This window comes from Camponotus vicinus, unplaced genomic scaffold (genome assembly GCF_025532165.1).
Source record: "Camponotus vicinus isolate PSW18456_S1 unplaced genomic scaffold, iyCamVici1.0 SCAF_11, whole genome shotgun sequence".
Lineage (NCBI taxonomy): Eukaryota > Metazoa > Arthropoda > Insecta > Hymenoptera > Formicidae > Camponotus > Camponotus vicinus.
Window position 1 is genome coordinate 7,517,957 of NW_028141947.1, and position 20,128 is coordinate 7,538,084.

General features: G+C 31.4%; 1 protein-coding gene and 1 pseudogene across 1 annotated transcript; one reads left to right on the plus strand and one right to left on the minus strand.

The window, feature by feature from the left end:
- Nucleotides 1-1,789: 1,789 nt before the first annotated feature.
- LOC145962264 (uncharacterized) overlaps nt 1,790-20,128 on the minus strand; it is a 70,822-nt pseudogene continuing 52,483 nt past the window's right edge.
- Nucleotides 7,475-9,174, plus strand: LOC145961717 (uncharacterized). Its single transcript, XM_083082155.1, has 2 exons — nt 7,475-8,873; nt 9,119-9,174. The coding sequence occupies exons 1-2, from the start codon at nt 7,475-7,477 to the stop codon at nt 9,172-9,174; spliced, it is 1,455 nt and encodes a 484-aa protein (XP_082938281.1).

The window sequence follows — 20,128 nt, forward strand, 5'->3', positions numbered from 1 at the left end:
CCATTTTTAAATATCGTAGCTTTATCATGTGACAATGCATCTGTTATGACAGGAAAACATTTATCGTTTAAAAAAAATTAGAAGAAATATCCACATTTATTAACATTTTCATGCCTATGTCATTCCTCCGCATTAGCAGCGCATGCTGCATGTTCTAAAATGCTTGCATATTGCGAGGAATTTCTAAAAAAAATTGCTACTTATCTCAATAGCAGTCCAAAACGTACGGCTATCTTTCGTGAATTTTGTGAGTGTTTCCAAGAAACAAATCGCAAAATATTGAAATTATGTGATACGCGCTGGCTTTCGCATTATTTATGTATCGAAAGACTTCTTGAATCTTGGGAAACAATTAAATACTTTCTTACTGAAATGGTTGTGAGCGAAAAAACAAATTCTGGAGAATATCTATTGTCTATGATGGACAACGTAGAGATAAAATCTTATTTTCTATTTTTAAAATACGTCTTGAATTTCTTTAATGCATTTAATACATTTTTTCAAGCATTAGAAACAAGGATTCATTTATTGCATCCAAAATCTTTAAACTTTCTTTTCCAAATCTGTCGAAATTTTATAAAAGAAGAATATTTAAAACCATTTTTTTCAAATATATTCTCATTAAAAGAAAATCAAAAACCTACTAATGAAATTATTTTGGGATCAGAATGTGAGGAATATCTGAACGAATTAACGCTGAAAGGTCACATAAACATAGTTACAATTGTTCGAGAGAATTGTTTAATATTTTATGTGACTGCTGCAGAAGAAATTCGTAAAAGATTACCTCTAAATAATATATTTTTATCAAAGTTACAAGTTTTTCGACCATATATAAGTTTATTTGATAACAATAGAGAAACATCCCAGACAGCACAGTAACGTTTTAAAAAAATATTAAAAACATATATACTGGACGTTTCGGACGTATTTAAAACATCCAGATTAGATCCTTGAACATTTTTAAGACATTTTAAAAATATCCAATGTTACTTTCTTGGACATTCAAAAAATGTCCATTTTAAATACAAAATAGACTAAAATTGGACCTGTTTCGAACATTAAAAAAACTTTTAAAAATAGGTAGGTATGTAGATAAAATATTATTTAATTTTAATGCAAATTAGAGTTAACTTGTTAACCTAACCTAACCTAACCTAACTTGTTAGTAAAACTTGGATAGTATTCATATTTCAATCTTATATTTAAGAGTGTCTTAAGATCCCATTCAACCAATGAAATGGCCGCAGCATTATTTCATTAGTTGAATGAGATTTTATAAGACAATCTTAGAAATAAGATTGAACTATGAATGCCGTCCAATAAGTTTTGTTAACAAGTTAATTCTAATTTGCATTAAAATTGAATAATATTTCTATATACCTACCTATTTTAAAAAATTCTTTTAATGTTTGAAAGTATTGACTACCGTCCATATTAATTGCGTAAAGTATTTTAATATGCTACTAAAAAATTAAGTTCCCAATATAGCTTTAAAATCAAATTTTAATAACAAACAAGAAATTCAATATAGTAATTTTTATTATAACATATTACATATTTATTTATATTTATTGTGATTATATATACATATATTCTTGTAATATTTTTTTATTATATATTAATAAAATTGTGTTTTTGAACTTTATATTCTTTATAAAAGATATATATTATATACTCTTATTTATAAAAGAAATAATAAAATCTTTAAACAAAACAAAAATATTCTTTGAATAAAATAAAATAACTTTTTAAACGAAATCTCTTTTAAAATTAAATTATTTCTTATTTAATTATGTCTTAATTTTCCCCTTTCAGCAGCTCTTCTCAACCATCCTTGGATACATTTTTCCGAATCTTTAGTTGTTTCGCAATATCCTCCTTTCGTTGATGCACCTATTTAAAATAATATCATTAAAATAGAATATAAAGTTATTTTATTTATGCAATTTAACAAAATTAGAACAATACAGGCGCGCGCTTCGCGCGCGCTATTTATTTCTTATAATTGATACTGTATATATATATATATATATATATATATATATATATATATATATATATTTGCATTTATATAATTTATACTATCATTTTATTTTATTATATTATTGTATCTTAAGTTAATCAACTGTGATTTGATGTAAACCGGAAGTTCATCCTAAGCCAAAAGGCAAGGAATAAAATAAAACTATAACTATATATACATATATAAAAAGAAAAATTTTTGGTAAATCCATTAAAAGAAACAATAAAGGTAATATATTTAAATCGTTTTTCCACGAATTTGTTACTCATCTTAAATATTAAAATTTTAACTTGTTTGTATTTTTTACTCCCGACTGCTGCCAACCTACGGTTGTTAATTCTTCAATTATATCTTACGTATGAGCATGTAAGAAATGAGCGCAATTTTATCATCATTAAATAAAAAAAAGAAAGAAAATTGTGTTACAAATTGGAGAATATTATAAAATGGAAGATATGATACAAAAAGGTATGAAATACATGTGCGCATGTTACATTTATTATACTCATATAATCAGTACAATAAATAAAATACAATACTCCAATACACAGAGAAAAAAATTTCGTCAACGCAACTATTTGTGATTTGTTAAAACTGTGTTTTCTTCATAACTAATAAATTTCTAAATTATAACAAAATGGTTTATATTTGCATGTAATAAGTACAAATAAAATAGCAAAATATGCATGTTAGAACCGCATCGTGTTGTAATATAAAAGTAGCCTATCGAAACTAACAATTTAATATCATTAGAGGAAAAGTATTTGCAACGACAAAAATGAAATTATAAAATAAAATAGTGAAAATCGTAAGATTTTATAAAGTATAAGTTTATAGGCGTTATATATATACGATTATTTCATCAGTTTCTTTCACGAGCATAAAACACAAATTCATGCCAGTAAAAAGAATTATGCAGAATATTACAGTAAAATATATCAAAGTATATAAAATGATACAAATTTTAATGAAAGGTAATTTACAATATATCATCAATTGTTTTGATTAATCAAATTATTAAATCAATTATTAATTTTTATATATTCATCGCGGGTATAATAATATTATTAATTTGTAACATTTTATAAAGATATTTTGAAGTGTAATAAATTATTGATTGATATTTGTAAAGATTGTTTCAATGTTCGTAAAAGAAACAGAAAGAGTCTGTATAACACAAAATAAATAAACTATTTAAATATTCTGGTAACAATGCTTCACTCATGTCACCATTCTCATTATTTACGACAGTATCTACACTTGTATAAATTCGTTCATCATTTATATCTAATAATTCCACAACTTTCTTATTAATTTCATCTACATCAACATTTCTTGCAGAAAGTATGGCACATTTAAACATTTTAACAAACTTTTTTTCTTATTAAATCACCATATATATCTTTCACAATATCAGCATTAATAGATGCTATACAACATTCAGGAATTTGTATATTATCATTAAGATCATTTAATGTACCATCTCCAACATTCAATAAAAACTTTACAAATTCAATTTCTTCTGGAAGAACTCTCATATTTTGTATTAAAGAGAATTTTACGAAATGTTTCCAAAGAGAACTAAACTTAATAAAAAAATTTATAATTTCACTTCGAGTAGCATGTACTTTAATAGGCAAAAGTTGTCTAAAATCACCACCTAATAAAACAATTTTTCCACCGAAAGGAATATCATTATTCATAATATCACGCAATGTTCGGTCCATTATTTCTAAAGCATATCGTGGTGCCATTGGTGCTTCATCCCAAATAAAAATATCAATTTCTTTTAAATATTGAACTTCTTTTGATTGGATTTTAATAGTTGATGATGAATCAACAAATAATAGAACTGGGAATTCAAATATCTTATGGACTGTTTTTCCAAAAGGTAATGTAGCTGCAATACCTGTAAATGCCATTGTACATACACGTTTATTTTTAATTCTAGCTAAATAATAGATAGTTATGTATATATATGTTTTACCTGATCCACCTGGACCATAAATATAAAAACAATTATTAGAGATAATATTATTTTCTAATTCATTTAATATAAGATTGACGATCTCTTTCTGCTTATTATTTAATTGTTTAATATATGTTTTATTGTTTGGTACCTATTTCCATAGCTTCTTCAAATGCCATGCAATCCTCTTCTTCGTCATTTTCTGTTAATTGTTCCATTTGTGGAAAATCAACAAAACTTTTACCTTCAACACGAAGCATACTATTAATTTATACATAGGCTTTATTTTGTCCTTGTAACGTACCAAAATGTCGAATATAATCCTCAGACTTTGCTACTTTAAAGTTTTCCCACAACTCTTCAGGATGTAATGGTTGACAATGTAATAATATACGTACAAATAATCTACGAAGTTGTCGTGGCATCATCCATCCAACAGCTTCCTTCATAGCTCTTTTCCATTCATCATCATCTTCGATCAAACCTAAAGCTAAACATTGAAAATGATTGACAAAATTCTCCATTTACAGTTCTTAAATCGTTAAAACTTGTGGCCCCTTTTACTGTGAGTAACAATAATCGTAAATGAAATAATTCTGTTTATATTGGACTAACGGAATACATTCATCCTATACAATTATAATGATTTTTGCGTTTGACCCAACGTGATACATTTTTACCATTAACTTTCTTTTTTTTAAATGTATAATAACTTGGAATTTCTATATACAAATACTGTTTTGCTTCTTCATCGCGTAAATTTAATGTAAAATAATCTATTAACATAGTAACTTGATCTAAAGCAAAAGTCATTGCATCGTCAATGTTTTCATTTTCAATTATAATATTTTGCTCATTAGGAAGATGAACTGGTAAACGTATTATAGCGTGACTTTTATCTTGTAGTTTTTTACAAAGAATACGCCAGCTAGCTTCAACAGATCCAACATAACGAGCTTCGATGTAATTATGTATCTCATCATGATCAATAACAACACTTTCTGTTATTGGTTCAATAGTTATAGCAGCAACATCATGTCCTTTATAAATATATTTATATAGATATTTAACTGATTTAATACTTGAAACTTCAACATTTGTATGACTATTAAATATAATCGATAAAATAGGACAATATGGAACTACATAACGATTATCAACAATATATCCACCAGGACGTTCAAAACTTTTGCCATTATTTCATCGACGATAATAAGGATAAGCATCTTGATCCATTCTGATTTCTTCAAGATGAGGTTTAGGATAATGTTTTGAACATTTTCCATCTATCAAACACCAATCACCACAAGGTCCATGAATCATATGTCTCATAACTATATTATGTAAAGTACGATTCTTATATGGATCAGGAATTTCAGCAGAAATGTATTTATCAACAATTTCTGGAGTTGTTATTTTAAAATTATATTTTAAAGTAATTAACACATGAACATGTGGCAAACCACGTTTTTGAAATTCAATAACATATACAAACGCTTCACCAAAAAATTTTTATTTAACAATTAAATCAATTAAATAATCTTTTTTTATATTAAAAACACGAGCACAAATATCGGGTCTATCAGAAGCTTGTTGACTGAGTAAAAGGTTTTCCTCAATTTCACGCCATTTTGAATTACAATTTGAAGTCATGGTAATGAAAAGATCTGGTTTACCAAATTTACTAACAATTGCCATTGCATCTTGATAATTTTGTAACATATTACGTGGCGATCCAATAAATGTAGAAGGAAGTATGACCATTTTTCCAATACGCCCATTTAAGTTATTTGCTGTAGTTTGTAAATAATCTCTTAAACCTTGATATGTTTCACTACGTAATTCTTTTTGATGATTTTTACAATAATCAATTCTATCTTTTTCAATTTTTACATAACTGTCTACAAGCCACTGCTGAAATAAATGACGTCCTAATAAAAAATCATTAAATTCATCGAGAATAGCTATACGGTATTTAATATATTGTCCTCTAGTTATTCATCTATTACTATTTAATTTTTTTAAATCACGATGCCATCCTTGAGTGCCGGATAAAATAAAGGATATACCCATGGTTCAACATTTGGATCCATAATACTAACTTTTTGTAAAGTTTTAATGTTTTTATTACATATAGTAACGTATGAGTCTGGAATTTCTACATCAGCAGTTGTATAAAAAACAGCAGCAACTTCATTAGTTCTTTGAGCATTGTATCGACGTCGATCCATATTTGGTCTTAAAGTAAACGATAATTGTAATTCCGGTAATAATTCATCAGATTCCATTTCTAAACGTCGTTGCTTTTCTAATTCTTCACCCATCATTTGATAAGACTGAGCAAATACATTAAATTCCCGCATTATTTGTTCAAGGTTTTGTACAATTTCAAAATCTATGTATGAATTTTGATTAAGACGATGATTTATTGCTTCATTTGAATCTATGATAAAAAGTTGGCCATAAGTAGGACTTTCGTTTTGTGCAGCATATAATGCTTTATTAATTTGATAATAAATCTGTCCTTGTATTTTAAAACAATATGGACCAAGTCGTCTACCTTGAAAGTTAATTAAATTAGCGTTAAATGAGGCAAATGAAAATGAACTGTTATAACTACGAATATTTTGAAAAAAATTATTAGATTTTATGTGACTACCATCAAATAAACTACGAATGAATTGAGGAAATTCAGGCAATGGTTGCACAGATACTGCACTATGATTACAACAATCATGAAATGAATATCCTCTATTAGAAATTTTTTCAGCTGCAAAGTGTTTTGCATTACAATGAATACAATACACATCCATAGGACCAATATAATATTCAATTACATCAGTAAGTGATATTGTAGGGGAAGGTGGGGTAAAACGGTCCGCGGGGCAAAATGGACCAGTTGCTAGATTTTTATTAAATAATCCCGTTATCTGTCGGATAATCATAAAATTAACTTCCTACTTGATGATTTTTCATTGTTCAAAAGTTGCGTTGTCATACCAACAGTTTATCGTGAATTATTTATCAATAAACGCCAAATTTTGTCATACACGATCTGTTATCGAATTTTGTCGTGTTATATTTTGAATTGCTAACTCTATAAAAGCAAAGAATTTGTAATTTCATTATAAGTTTCTTTTTCCTGGCTATCTGAAGGTAATATTTCATGATAAGTTACATTTAAATAGAAATTTTATTAATAAATTAAAGTAATATAACCTTATAGTTATTACGTGGGGTAAGAAGGACCGATGAAGGTGGGGTAAAACGGACCAACTGAAATATTCATTATTTTATGTTTTTCTATAAATAGATTATGTTTTTCTATATATATTTGCTCTAAATTGGAAAATTTATCCTATTAAAATCAAATTTATCCTATTACAATCTCATCCTATTAAAATATCAATCAAAGCCTTTTTCCTCTTTTAATAACTTCCTATTTTTTCCCTATTTCTAGTTATATTTCCATATTAAAGATGCCCAGAAATTATAATAAAAAATCCGATCGCTGCAAATGGAGTGAGGAAAACTTACATGAAGCCTTAAAAGCTATGTTACAAGAAAACATTGGTAAACGAGAAGCTGCAAAAAGATTCTCCGTTCCAGCAACAACTCTTTACCGCAGATTTAAAGCCTTAAAAACTCAAGTAGAGGTCAATCTTACGCCAAAATTAGGTAGTAGAAAGCCTGTTTTTTCGAAAGAGCAAGAAAAAGAATTAGCAAATTATATCTTGGATATGGAAAGAAGATTGTTTGGTTTAACTACTTATGACGTACGAAAGCTAGCTTACGAATTAGCAACGAAAAATTCTATAAAACATTATTTTTCCGCTAAAACAAAAATTGCTGGAAAAGACTGGCTTGCAGGATTTTTAAACCGAAATTCTCAAATTTCTATTAGAAAACCGGAAGCTACAAGCGCAGCTCGTGCAATGGGATTTAATAAAGTTGTAGTCGACATGTTTTACGAGCTATTGGATAGTGTTTTAAATAAATACAAATTTTCTCCTGATCGAATTTTCAATTGTGATGAAACAGGTATTTCTACAGTATCCAAGTCCCAATCAAAAATTCTTGCTCAAAAAGGTCGGAAGCAAGTTGGCGCACTTTCCTCCGCAGAGAGAGGTCAAACTGTGACCGTTGAAATATGTTTGTCGGCTTCTGGCAGCTACATGCCACCTATGTTTATTTTTCCCAGAGTAAGAATGAATCCTCTTTTAATTAATAATTGTGCCTTCCCAGGGATTTGGGCTGAAGCTGATAAGTCAGGTTGGATGCAAACTGATATTTTTTTAAAATGGTTTGATCGTTTTATACAATTTACAAATGCTTCAAAAAACAATCCAGTTCTTCTCTTGCTTGATGGCCATGCAACTCACGTTAAAAGTATTGAATTAATCAATAAAGCCCGAGATAATGGCGTTGTTATTATCTGTTTTCCTCCTCACACAATGCATCGTTTGCAGCCTCTTGATGTAGGTTTTATGAAACTGTTAAGGTCTTATTACGATACTGAGACAAGAAATTGGTTGCGGAATAATCCTGGGAAAGTTATAACCATGTATCAAATTGTACAATTATTTACACAAGCATTTGTTAACGCAGCAACGATTCAGACAGCGTTAAATTCTTTTAGAAAAACTGGAATATCACCATATAATTCTTTAAATTTTATCGATGCCGACTTTGTTGCTTCTAATACAACAGATTTGCCTGCGCCCTCATCATCTTCTACATCTTCTGAATCTATCATTCTTCAAAGTTCTCTACCATCTGCTACAATAGCTCCAGAACCATCAACTTCTTCTTTTAAAATTTCTCCTACTGATTTACAACCTATTCCTCATGTTGATAATAAAAACAAGAAAAAAACAGGTAAACGTGAAAAAACTGCAATAATTACAGATTCTCCATATAAAAATGAATTACAAGAAGCAAAAAAACAGACTATTGTTAAGAAAAGTAAAAAAAGTTTGAAATTTTAAAGATTAAATTTTTAATTTAAAAAATGTTATATTGTATTTGTGTTAATTACATTATATTTAAATGTGTTATGTTACTTAGTTTATACTTAATAAATTAGTTTATACTTAATAAATAATATAAAATTTTTATTTTAGATGTTATTTCTTGGTCCATTTTACCCCACCTACGGGGTAAAATGGACCAAAATTAGGTTTTGCGAAAAGCTCAACAACAACAAAATGTTTGCAAGTTTATAAAATTTGAAAAAAACAGGTAAACGTGAAAAAACTGCAATAATTACAGATTCTCCATATAAAAATGAATTACAAGAAGCAAAAAAACAGACTATTGTTAAGAAAAGTAAAAAAAGTTTGAAATTTTAAAGATTAAATTTTTAATTTAAAAAATGTTATATTGTATTTGTGTTAATTACATTATATTTAAATGTGTTATGTTACTTAGTTTATACTTAATAAATTAGTTTATACTTAATAAATAATATAAAATTTTTATTTTAGATGTTATTTCTTGGTCCATTTTACCCCACCTACGGGGTAAAATGGACCAAAATTAGGTTTTGCGAAAAGCTCAACAACAACAAAATGTTTGCAAGTTTATAAAATTTGAAATTATAATCTTATAATAAACATTTCAAAGTTTCCAAAATGCAAAACTTAAGCCATTTTTTGCAATTAAGAAAAAAGATATAACCATTCTCGCTTAGGGGGTCCGTTTTACCCCACCTTCCCCTACTAATATTATTTAAACGAGATTGTTTTTTCTGCCGTGATCGATAACGAGTTTGATATTCTACAGATGATTGTAATGTTGATCTAACACTTAAAGGATTTTCTTCAATTTCCCAATCTAATTCTATTACACGATTATCATTTGATGTACCAGCAATACAAATAGTTTGTTGATTTAATTTTTTTGAAGAATTTTCAACTAATTTGTTATTTTCACGACGGCGTCGTTGATTCTCCCTTCTTTTTTCTCGATATCGTTGTAAAAATTCTTTTTTTCTTCTAAAGTACGTACAATTTTACGTCTTGTCATTTTACAAGAATTTTCTATATTAATATACTATATATAAGATCTTAAATATATACACATAATGTTATTAATAAATATTAATAAAGAGAAAATAATTTATACAAAAAATTTTTTACTATTGAAATATCTTTTACTATTTAAATAATCTACATACTATTATTATATTAATAATATATTATTATTATTATTATTTATATATTATTATTTAAATATTATTATTACTTATAAATTACTATTATTATTAGATTAAATTCAATTAAAATAAAAATTAATATTCTTTTTAGAAATGGAATCTGGCGAATTATTATTGGAGTTACAATTATCATTTACTTTAAGACCAAATATGGATCGACGTCGATACAACGCTCAAAGAATTAATGAAGCTGCTGTTTTTCTCACTTTAAATAAATTAGCTTACATAAATGAGTTAATTATTATGGTTATTATAGTTATTGTTAAAATTATTATTTTGTTATCATCATTATCATCATCTTCATTGTCATTATTGTCGTTATCATTTTAGTTATCGTCAATATTATAATAGTTTATATCATCAGTATCATCATTTATATATCATTCATATCATCGATTATCATCAATATCATAATTATTATTAATAATAATATCAATACTTCTCTTAATAATATTATTTATTTATTAATTACACATACATAAAAAAATATAAAAATAAATTACAATATATAATAATTAATAATACCACTGTAATAAAATTAAATATTAATTAAATATAAAATACTAATTGTAATTAAATTAAAATAACTTATAATATAAAAAGTTTTCTCAAATAATTTTCTTTCTTCACTCTTCCTTCTTCTTTTCCTCTTTTTCTACTATTTATTTTGTCACTTTTTATAGCTTTCTCGCTTTTCTTGAAACAAAAGAAATAAATATTAATAATCTACATTTATTTTGAAAAATAATATATAAGAAATTATACAAATAAAACATACATATATACATACATATGTATAATTTATGTACAGGGTGTCCCTGAATGGTCTGTACAAACTTTGTGAATAAGTTCCAGGGACCTAAACAAGCAGAAAATGTCCTATAAACATGGGGTCGGAAACGCTTGCTTCTGGAGTTATGACGGTTCGAAGTTTTCCTGCAATAGCTGGAGAAATTATTACGGCAATTCGCATAGGTGTTACAAAACTGTGTTTATTTATTTCCTCGGTTTTGTCACGGACATAACAGGACAGTACACTTGCGCAGGCTTCCTTGGAATCTAACGGAGGCCATTTCGAGCATTTGCTATAGCAAGTGTACTGTCCTATAATGTCCGTGGCAAAACCGAGGAAATAAATAAACACAGTTTTTTAACACCTATGCGATTTGATGTGATAATTTCTCCAGCTATTGCAGGAAAACTTCGAACCGTCGTAACTCTAGAAGCAAGCGTTTCCGACCCCATGTTTATGAGACATTTTCTGCTTGTTTAGGTCCCTGGAACTTATTCACAAAGTTTGTACAGACCATTCAGGGACACCCTGTATACATATCTATATGTATATATAAATTATATTATATATATGTAGAAATATTTAAATTGTATTATTATATAAATATATAATTTTATATAAATAATTTTATAGACCTTATTATTAATATTATATTAATAAGATCTTAATCATAAATCTTTTTTTGTAACGTAAATTTATGAAAAGTTAACGAATTCAATATTTGTGTCAATAAAATTTTGCACTATTCACAAATTCATGCTAGAGAAAAAGATTTATGATTGAACTCCAAGTAACGAAAAGATCATACCACTTGTATCATATTTATATTTACAATTATATTTACAATGTATATAGAATACAAGCTATATTGTAGTGTATTAAATTATGTATATAATTATGTATTATTATATGTATACTTATATACAGGGTGAGCCATTTTAATTAACGCACGCAATTATTTCGGAAACAAAGCATTTTAGAGAAAAATGTTTCAGACAAAAGTTTTATGGTTTCGAGGGGGCCATAAGATGGTACCATTGGTTTGACCTTGAAGAGTCATTTGAAGGTCACTTCAATTTTTTTTAACGGAACACCCTATATATTTTTGCACATTCTAGTAGCTTATCTCGAGAGCTTTCCAAAACACTATAATTAAGTTCCTTTTCGTTAAGTACTTTTTGAGTTATGAGGCTTGAAATAATTTCTTAATTTTACATAAACCGTAAAATATCTTGTAAAATATTCATTTTTCGATTATCTTACCTTAATACTTTTATGTACAAAATAATGAGAGGAATCAATTGGTGTAAAAAAAAACACATAGTTGTTTTGAAGAAAAAATATGTAATTTGCAATTAACAATTCCATATTTTTTCTTAAAAACAACTATGTGTTTTCTTTACACCAATTGATTCCTCTCATTATTTTGTACATAAAAGTATTAAGGTAAGATAATCGAAAAATGAATATTTTACAAGATATTTTACGGTTTATGTAAAATTAAGAAATTATTTCAAGCCTCATAACTCAAAAAGTACTTAACGAAAAGGTACTTAATTATAGTGTTTGGAAAGCTCTCGAGATAAGCTACTAGAATGTGCAAAAATATATAGGGTGTTCCGTTAAAAAAAATTGAAGTGACCTTCACGTGACCTTCAAATGACTCTTCAAGATCAAACCAATGGTACCATCTTATGGCCCCCTCGAAACCATAAAACTTTTGTCTGAAACATTTTTCTCTAAAATGCTTTGTTTCCGAAATAATTGCGTGCGTTAATTAAAATGGCTCACCCTGTATATATACATATATACAGGGTGGACCATTTTAACCTTTAATGGAGAATAACTTGAAAACCAAGCCCGGGAGAGAAAAATGTTTCAGACAAAAGTTGTTTGGTTTCGAGGGGGCCATAAGATGGTATTATTGGTTTGACCTTGAAGAGTTATTTGAAGGTCACATGAAGGTCACCTTCAATTTCTTAAATGGAACCTACTATTTGTCATTGCATATTCTTGTAGCTTATCTCGAGAGCTTTCCAAAACACTATAACTAAGTACCTTTTCGTTAAGTACTTTTTGAGTTATGAGACTTGAAATAATTTCTTAATTTTACATAAACCGTAAAATATCTTGTAAAATATTCATTTTTCGATTATCTTACCTTAATACTTTTACGTACAAAATAATGAGAGGAATCAACTGGTATAAAGAAAACACATAGTTGTTTTGAAGAAAAAATATGTAATTTGCAATTAACAATTCCATATTTTTTCTTAAAAACAACTATGTGTTTTCTTTACACCAATTGATTCCTCTCATTATTTTGTACATAAAAGTATTAAGGTAAGATAATCGAAAAATGAATAGTTTACAAGATATTTTACGGTTTATGTAAAATTAAGAAATTATTTCAAGCCTCATAACTCAAAAAGTACTTAACGAAAAGGTACTTAATTACACTGTTTTGGAAAGCTCTCGAGATAAGCTACAAGAATATGCAATGACAAATAGTAGGTTCCATTTAAGAAATTGAAGGTGACCTTCATGTGACCTTCAAATAACTCTTCACGGTCAAACCAATGATACCATCTTATGGCCCCCTCCCAAACCAAACAACTTTTGTCTGAAACATTTTTCTCTCCCGGGCTTGGTTTTCGAGTTATTCTCCATTAAAAGTTAAAATGGTTCACCCTGTATATATATATATATGTGTGTATATATATAATTAAATATGTATATTATAATATAGATTATATTATTTTTATTTATAGTTAAATTACATTAATAATTTTAAACCTTCTCTCTCTGCATTATTACATATGTACTTCTTAACCATTAGTGCGTATGCAAGATAATACATCGTATAATACATTGATTTATTAAAAAATAACAAGAATTGTACGTATCTTTATACAATTACATATATATAACTATGTTCATTAAATTTTTATTAACATAATAAATAATAAATACTTCATAAATATTTTCTACTATAGTAGGTATACAGAGCCGGTTCTAACCCAGGGGCTCCGAGGGGGGGTGAGGGGCGAGGGGGAACCGCGGCGGGGGGGTGACGTCACGCAGGGGGGTGATGTCACGCGGGGGGACGTCACGTGCGGGGGGGGTGACGTCACATGCGGGGGTGACGTCACGTACGGGGGGTGACGTCACGTGCGGGGGGTGACGTCACGTGCGAGGGGTGACGTCATGCGGGGGGGGGGTGACGTCACGTGCGGGGGATGATGACGTCACGTGCGGGGGATGATGACGTCACGTGCGGGGGTGACGGCACGTGTGGGGGGGATCCGCGGCGCGAGCGATGGACGAGGGGGTCCGCGCGGGGAAGGGGGATCCGCAGCGCGAGCGATGGACGAGGGGGTCCGCGCGGGGAAGGGGGATCCGCGGAAAGAAGACGGTTGTGTGAAAAGGATAGCGTAAAGTGTGTGAAGAGGACAGTGCGACAAGGATGGCATCAACGTGTGACAAGGATGACATCAACGTGTGACAAGGATGGCGTCAACGTGGGACAAGGACGACGCATTGTAAGATGCTGCATAGGTGGGAGAAGGACGATGCAAAGGTAAGTGAGCAACGAGCATATGAAAGAGAGAGAATGATAATATCGCGAACAACGCGTACGAAAGAGAACGATAATAGCGCGAGACTTAGAACGATAATAGCGCAAGACAACGCGTGCGAGAGAGAGCGAGAGAGCGCGAGAACAACGCGTGCGAGAGAGAACGAAGATATCGCGAGCTTACAACTAACGCGCGAGAGAGAACACAACGAAGATATCGCTATACTTACAACTAGCGCAAGCGAGATAGAGACGCAAGGGATGGGAGCGCAAGGAGAGGCGCGTAAATAAATTTTTTTTTTTAATTAAAATATAAAAATTTATTTTAAAATGTGTGTGTAAATACATTTATGTGTGTGTGTGTGTGTGTGTGTGTGCTTAAAATTAAGAATAACAGTAATATAATAGTAATAAGAATAGTAATAATAGTAATATAATAATCTAATATAATAAAAAAGATATAAAAAAGATATAGGGGGGGGAATGCGCCGGGCTAAGGGGAAGGCCGCTCCTGCAACAGAAAAAGAGACATTTCATTAGTTTTTAATAATTTATTGCAAGATACTTTTCATGTAATATAAATTGAAAGTTACTTACAATTTATGTTTCTTGAAAGAAGAGTTCGTTACGCGTCGCCGAATTCTCGCTCTGAGTAGGCAGCATATAATAAGGTTCCAGCAACTCCTCTCGTTGCTCTTCTATACTAGGAGGTTCAGACGGTAAAAAATGTATCTTCCATATTTCCATACGGTCAGTATTATACAGGATGTCCTAGAACACCCGTACACCCCTTTTCTTTCAAAAACTAAGCATTTTAGAGAAAAACGTTTTCGACAAAAATTGTATGGTTTTGAGGGGAACATAAGATGGTGTCATTGGTTTGACCTTGAAGAGTCATTTGAAGGTCACGTGAAGGTCACTTCAATTTTTTTAAATGGAACACCCTATATATTTTTGCACATTCTTGTAGCTTATCTCGAGAGCTTTCCAAAACACTATAATTAAGTACCTTTTCGTTAAGTACTTTTTGAGTTATGAGGCTTGAAATAATTTCTTAATTTTACATAAACCGTAAAATATCTTGTAAAATATTCATTTTTCGATTATCTTACCTTAATACTTTTATGTACAAAATAATGAGAGGAATCAATTGGTGTAAAGAAAACACATAGTTGTTTTTAAGAAAAAATATGGAATTGTTAATTGCAAATTACATATTTTTTCTTCAAAACAACTATGTGTTTTTTTTACACCAATTGATTCCTCTCATTATTTTGTACATAAAAGTATTAAGGTAAGATAATCGAAAAATGAATATTTTACAAGATATTTTACGGTTTATGTAAAATTAAGAAATTATTTCAAGCCTCATAACTCAAAAAGTACTTAACGAAAAGGAACTTAATTATAGTGTTTTGGAAAGCTCTCGAGATAAGCTACTAGAATGTGCAAAAATATATAGGGTGTTCCGTTAAAAAAAATTGAAGTGACCTTCACGTGACCTTCAAATGACTCTTCAAGGTCAAACCAATGACACCATCTTATGTTCCCCTCAAAACCATACAATTTTTGTTGAAAACGTTTTCCTCTAAAATGCTTAGTTTTTGAAAGAAAAGGGGTGTACGGGTGGTCTAGGACACCCTGTATACTATGACAGACATGTTATCCACATCATATCCTTGCTTCTTGAGGGTACGGAACGTATGACAGTATTCCTGGTAACAATCCTTACAGTCTAGGACAGGTCTTATCACCGTCACTTCCGTGCCGCAGTGACAGCACCTAAACGGTGTAAACGGTCCCTCGAAGAAGCCGTGGAAATAATTATGCTGTAATGCATAATTTCGATAAAATCCGTACCGACAATCCTTGCAGTAGTGTCAGTTTCGACGTAGGTAGGACTCGGTCCAGAAACATTTTGTAATATGTATTCTCGGGAGATCGGAGTGAAAGCGAGGATCGGACCTCGGTTTGTATGGTTTAGGAATACACATAATTTTGTCTCTTCTTTTCCTAATTATTGTAAATAAACAGCTCACTTTCTTCCTCGCACACTTTCCACAACTTTGTGACAAGCACAGAACAACGAAAGAAATAATATTCTAATGTCGCAGACTCCTCTTCATTATATATCTTTTAATATCTTTTGTCTCATTCCAACTAGAGCATCACGTCTCATCTACCTCAGCATTTCTCTACATCTTTAGCGGAGCGTGTTGAGAAAAGTATAACTATTCTTATTCATATGGAAGGAAAGAATTAAAATCACAGATGGAATAAAAATAATTATTTATTGCAAGCATCGTAAAGAATATCATTTACAGCGCATGTTAATAATTCGCAATCGATTAATGATTCGCTGTTAAAGACATCACTATCGCGTATCGTTTTTACAGCATCGCATACAGTAGTAATATTGTTACGTTGTAATACAGTTTCAAATTGTTTAAATTTTTCATTCACGAGATACGTATTCTCGCATAACCAATTGTGCATATGATCGATACAATTTTCAAAATTAAATAAATATAATAATGTTTGTGGTTTCATGTACAAAGAATTTTCGCATAATGTGAGTTTTACAATTTTCGATTGATACATTTCGATCGATAAATCTCCAATCCTTAATGGGAGAGCAGTCGATTGTAGAAATTGTTCAACGTCTGCTTGCTTCTGCATCAACAAATTCCACGTTGAAAAAGGCAATACTATTTGATTGCCTCGATTATCGCCGAGAATCAGTTTCACGTACGATACAGCTCCCACGCTTATTCCAATGTCCAAATACTTGTACGACGTTGGGGTTAGAGCGTATCTTCTTCCAAGTATGCGAGTCGCACGATGAGGCTGAATGCTATAAAAATATAAATAATTAGATCAATATTTAAAAAAAATTAATAAATAAAATTTTTAAACGATCGAAACTTACGTGTCGCATTTTTGCTTCTTACACGGTGGAGTTTCACCGTTTCGAATCGGAACGTAAAAATTCATGTTGATTTCTTCAGCGAACCTTTCACACGCGTGATTGATGTAATACTGATCGTATTAGAATTAATATCAATTCAAATAGTATCGCAAATTGCAATGTAGAGGGGGATTATTGCCAACGCATCATTTTAATTTCCTCTAAAATTTTATCGCGCAGATGTATGGCTGCGATGACATCATCCCCAGAACAAAAAATTAGCTGAATTCGCTAAAATCGAGCGCCAATGTACGGCTGCTTCTGATGCAATCACGTTAGATTTTTCAAATGTACGTGACAAAACGCGAAATTATCAAGGTTAAATTGCGCATCGGAACAAAGACTTAGCTGAATGTGCTAAAATCGAGCGCCAATGTACGGCTGCTCCTGATGCAATCACGTCAGATTTTTCAAATGTACGTGACAAAACATGAAAAAAATAACCGCCAAGGTTAAATTGCACATCAGAACAAAGATTTAGCTGAATGCGCTAAAATCGAGCGCCGATTTACGGCTGCTCCCGGTGCAGCCACATCAGATTTTTCAAATGTACGTGACAAAACGCGAAATTTTCAAGGTTAAGATGCGCATCGGAACAAAGATTAACCGTCAAGGTTAAAATGCACATCACCCCTAGACAAAGATTTAGCTGAATGTGCTAAAATTAAACGCCGATTTACGGCTGCTCCCGGTGCAGCCACATCAGATTTTTCAAATGTACGTGACAGAACGTGAAATTATCAAGGTTAAATTGCAGACGCTATTCCAGGGAATTTTTTAAGATGAAATCATTCTAGAATGTTCGATGATATGCATGAGACAGTATATAAATCATGATAAAGAGGCACACCCCGCCAGTATTTTCGCTAAAGTACATCCGGAACTATCATTGGGAAGCGCTTTTCGCAAGTCTGATACAATATGGAGGAACAAAATTTGCGAGAGCAATCCACATTGATTGATTCGCTGGAAGATTACATTGTGTGAGAGCAACGATGCGACCAATACATCGAGTCATTGGAAGAGCAAAGTCGCATCAAGCGACCGCGATTATCGATCGGAAATCGACAATCGCTGATTGCTCGGCTCGCGCGCCTCGAAGGGTTGAAAAATTCGGTACGTGGACGTTTCGTACACGCGGGTGCCGGATGTAGTGCGCGTCAAAATAGACTTGTGTGGCGTGAGATTGATATGGCGTTCGAGAGTCGCGTATCGACTGGTGCGGTGATAAACTATAATCACATCGAACCTCGCCAATTTCTCGATGACGCCAAAGACATTGTGATAGAATACGTGCAGGACGTTATGAAAAAACATTATAATGTGAAAGTGAACACTATATTTAACGGTGAATTCGTGGCTGGGGATAAACATGCCAACAAAAGTATCAATACGAGAAACTATGAACTCTTTCGCACATCTGATTTACGCGAGTGGTTCGAACGGCGCGTTATCGAACCCACCCTAGCGTCTCTGGAAGAATTTCAGGAACGCGATAGCGGGTGGGCACTGTCGCGAATACTAAATTTAACTGTAAATATAAATAAGTATAATCCTATGCGTGCGGGATGTCACATCAAATTACCGCGGGAGATTATGTTGAAAAGAGCGGTGATTAACGTGCAATCAAAGGACAATGCGTGTTTCGCGTGGGCAGTGGTCGCCGCTCTATACCCCGCCGAAAGAGACAGGAATCGGGAATCATCGTACCCGCATTACACGACAGTGCTGAATCTCCAGGACATTGAGTTTCCAGTGACTGTAAACCAAATAAAAAATTTTGAACTTGCCAATGACAGTTCTATAAATGTGTACAGCATCGAAGACAAGAACAGCATTGTCCCGATGCGTCTTTCGCAGCAGAAGCGGGACAAGCATATCAACTTGCTGTACATTGAAGACGACAACAGCGTCGGGCATTTTGCATGGATTAAGAATTTATCCCGGCTAGTGAGCTCGCAACTGAGCAAACACAAGAATCATAAATATATCTGCGACCGGTAAGTTTAATTTATATTATTTAAATAATTATAAGTTATATAACACTTTGTTATATAAATCTTTAAAAAATTTTTCTTTTACAGATGCTTACATTATTTTAATTCGGACGCCAAGTTGCAGTCGCATTCGGTCGACTGCGGAAAGATGAACGATTGCGCTGTCCGATTGCCGAGCGATAAGGACAAGTGGTTATCGTTCAACAACTTTAATCGGAAGGAGCGGCTTCTATTTGTGATCTACGCCGACCTGGAATGCGTTCTGGCCAAGATGGATGAAGAACAGCGAAATTTGCGTCAACATCACCAAGTATTTAGTATAGCTTATTATGTACATTGTTCATACGACGAATCTTTATCGGCGTACCATTCGCGTCGTAGCGCCGATTGTATAGCATGGTTCGCCGCAGACCTCAAAAATTTAGCGTTACGTGTAAAAAATATTTTAAAAACAAATGTCCCCATGGTAGATTTGACGTCCGAAGAGTGGGAGAAATTCCATAGCGCCACTCAATGTCATATATGCGAAAAACCGTTCGTGCAAGACGATACACGCGTTCGCGATCATTGCCATCTGATCG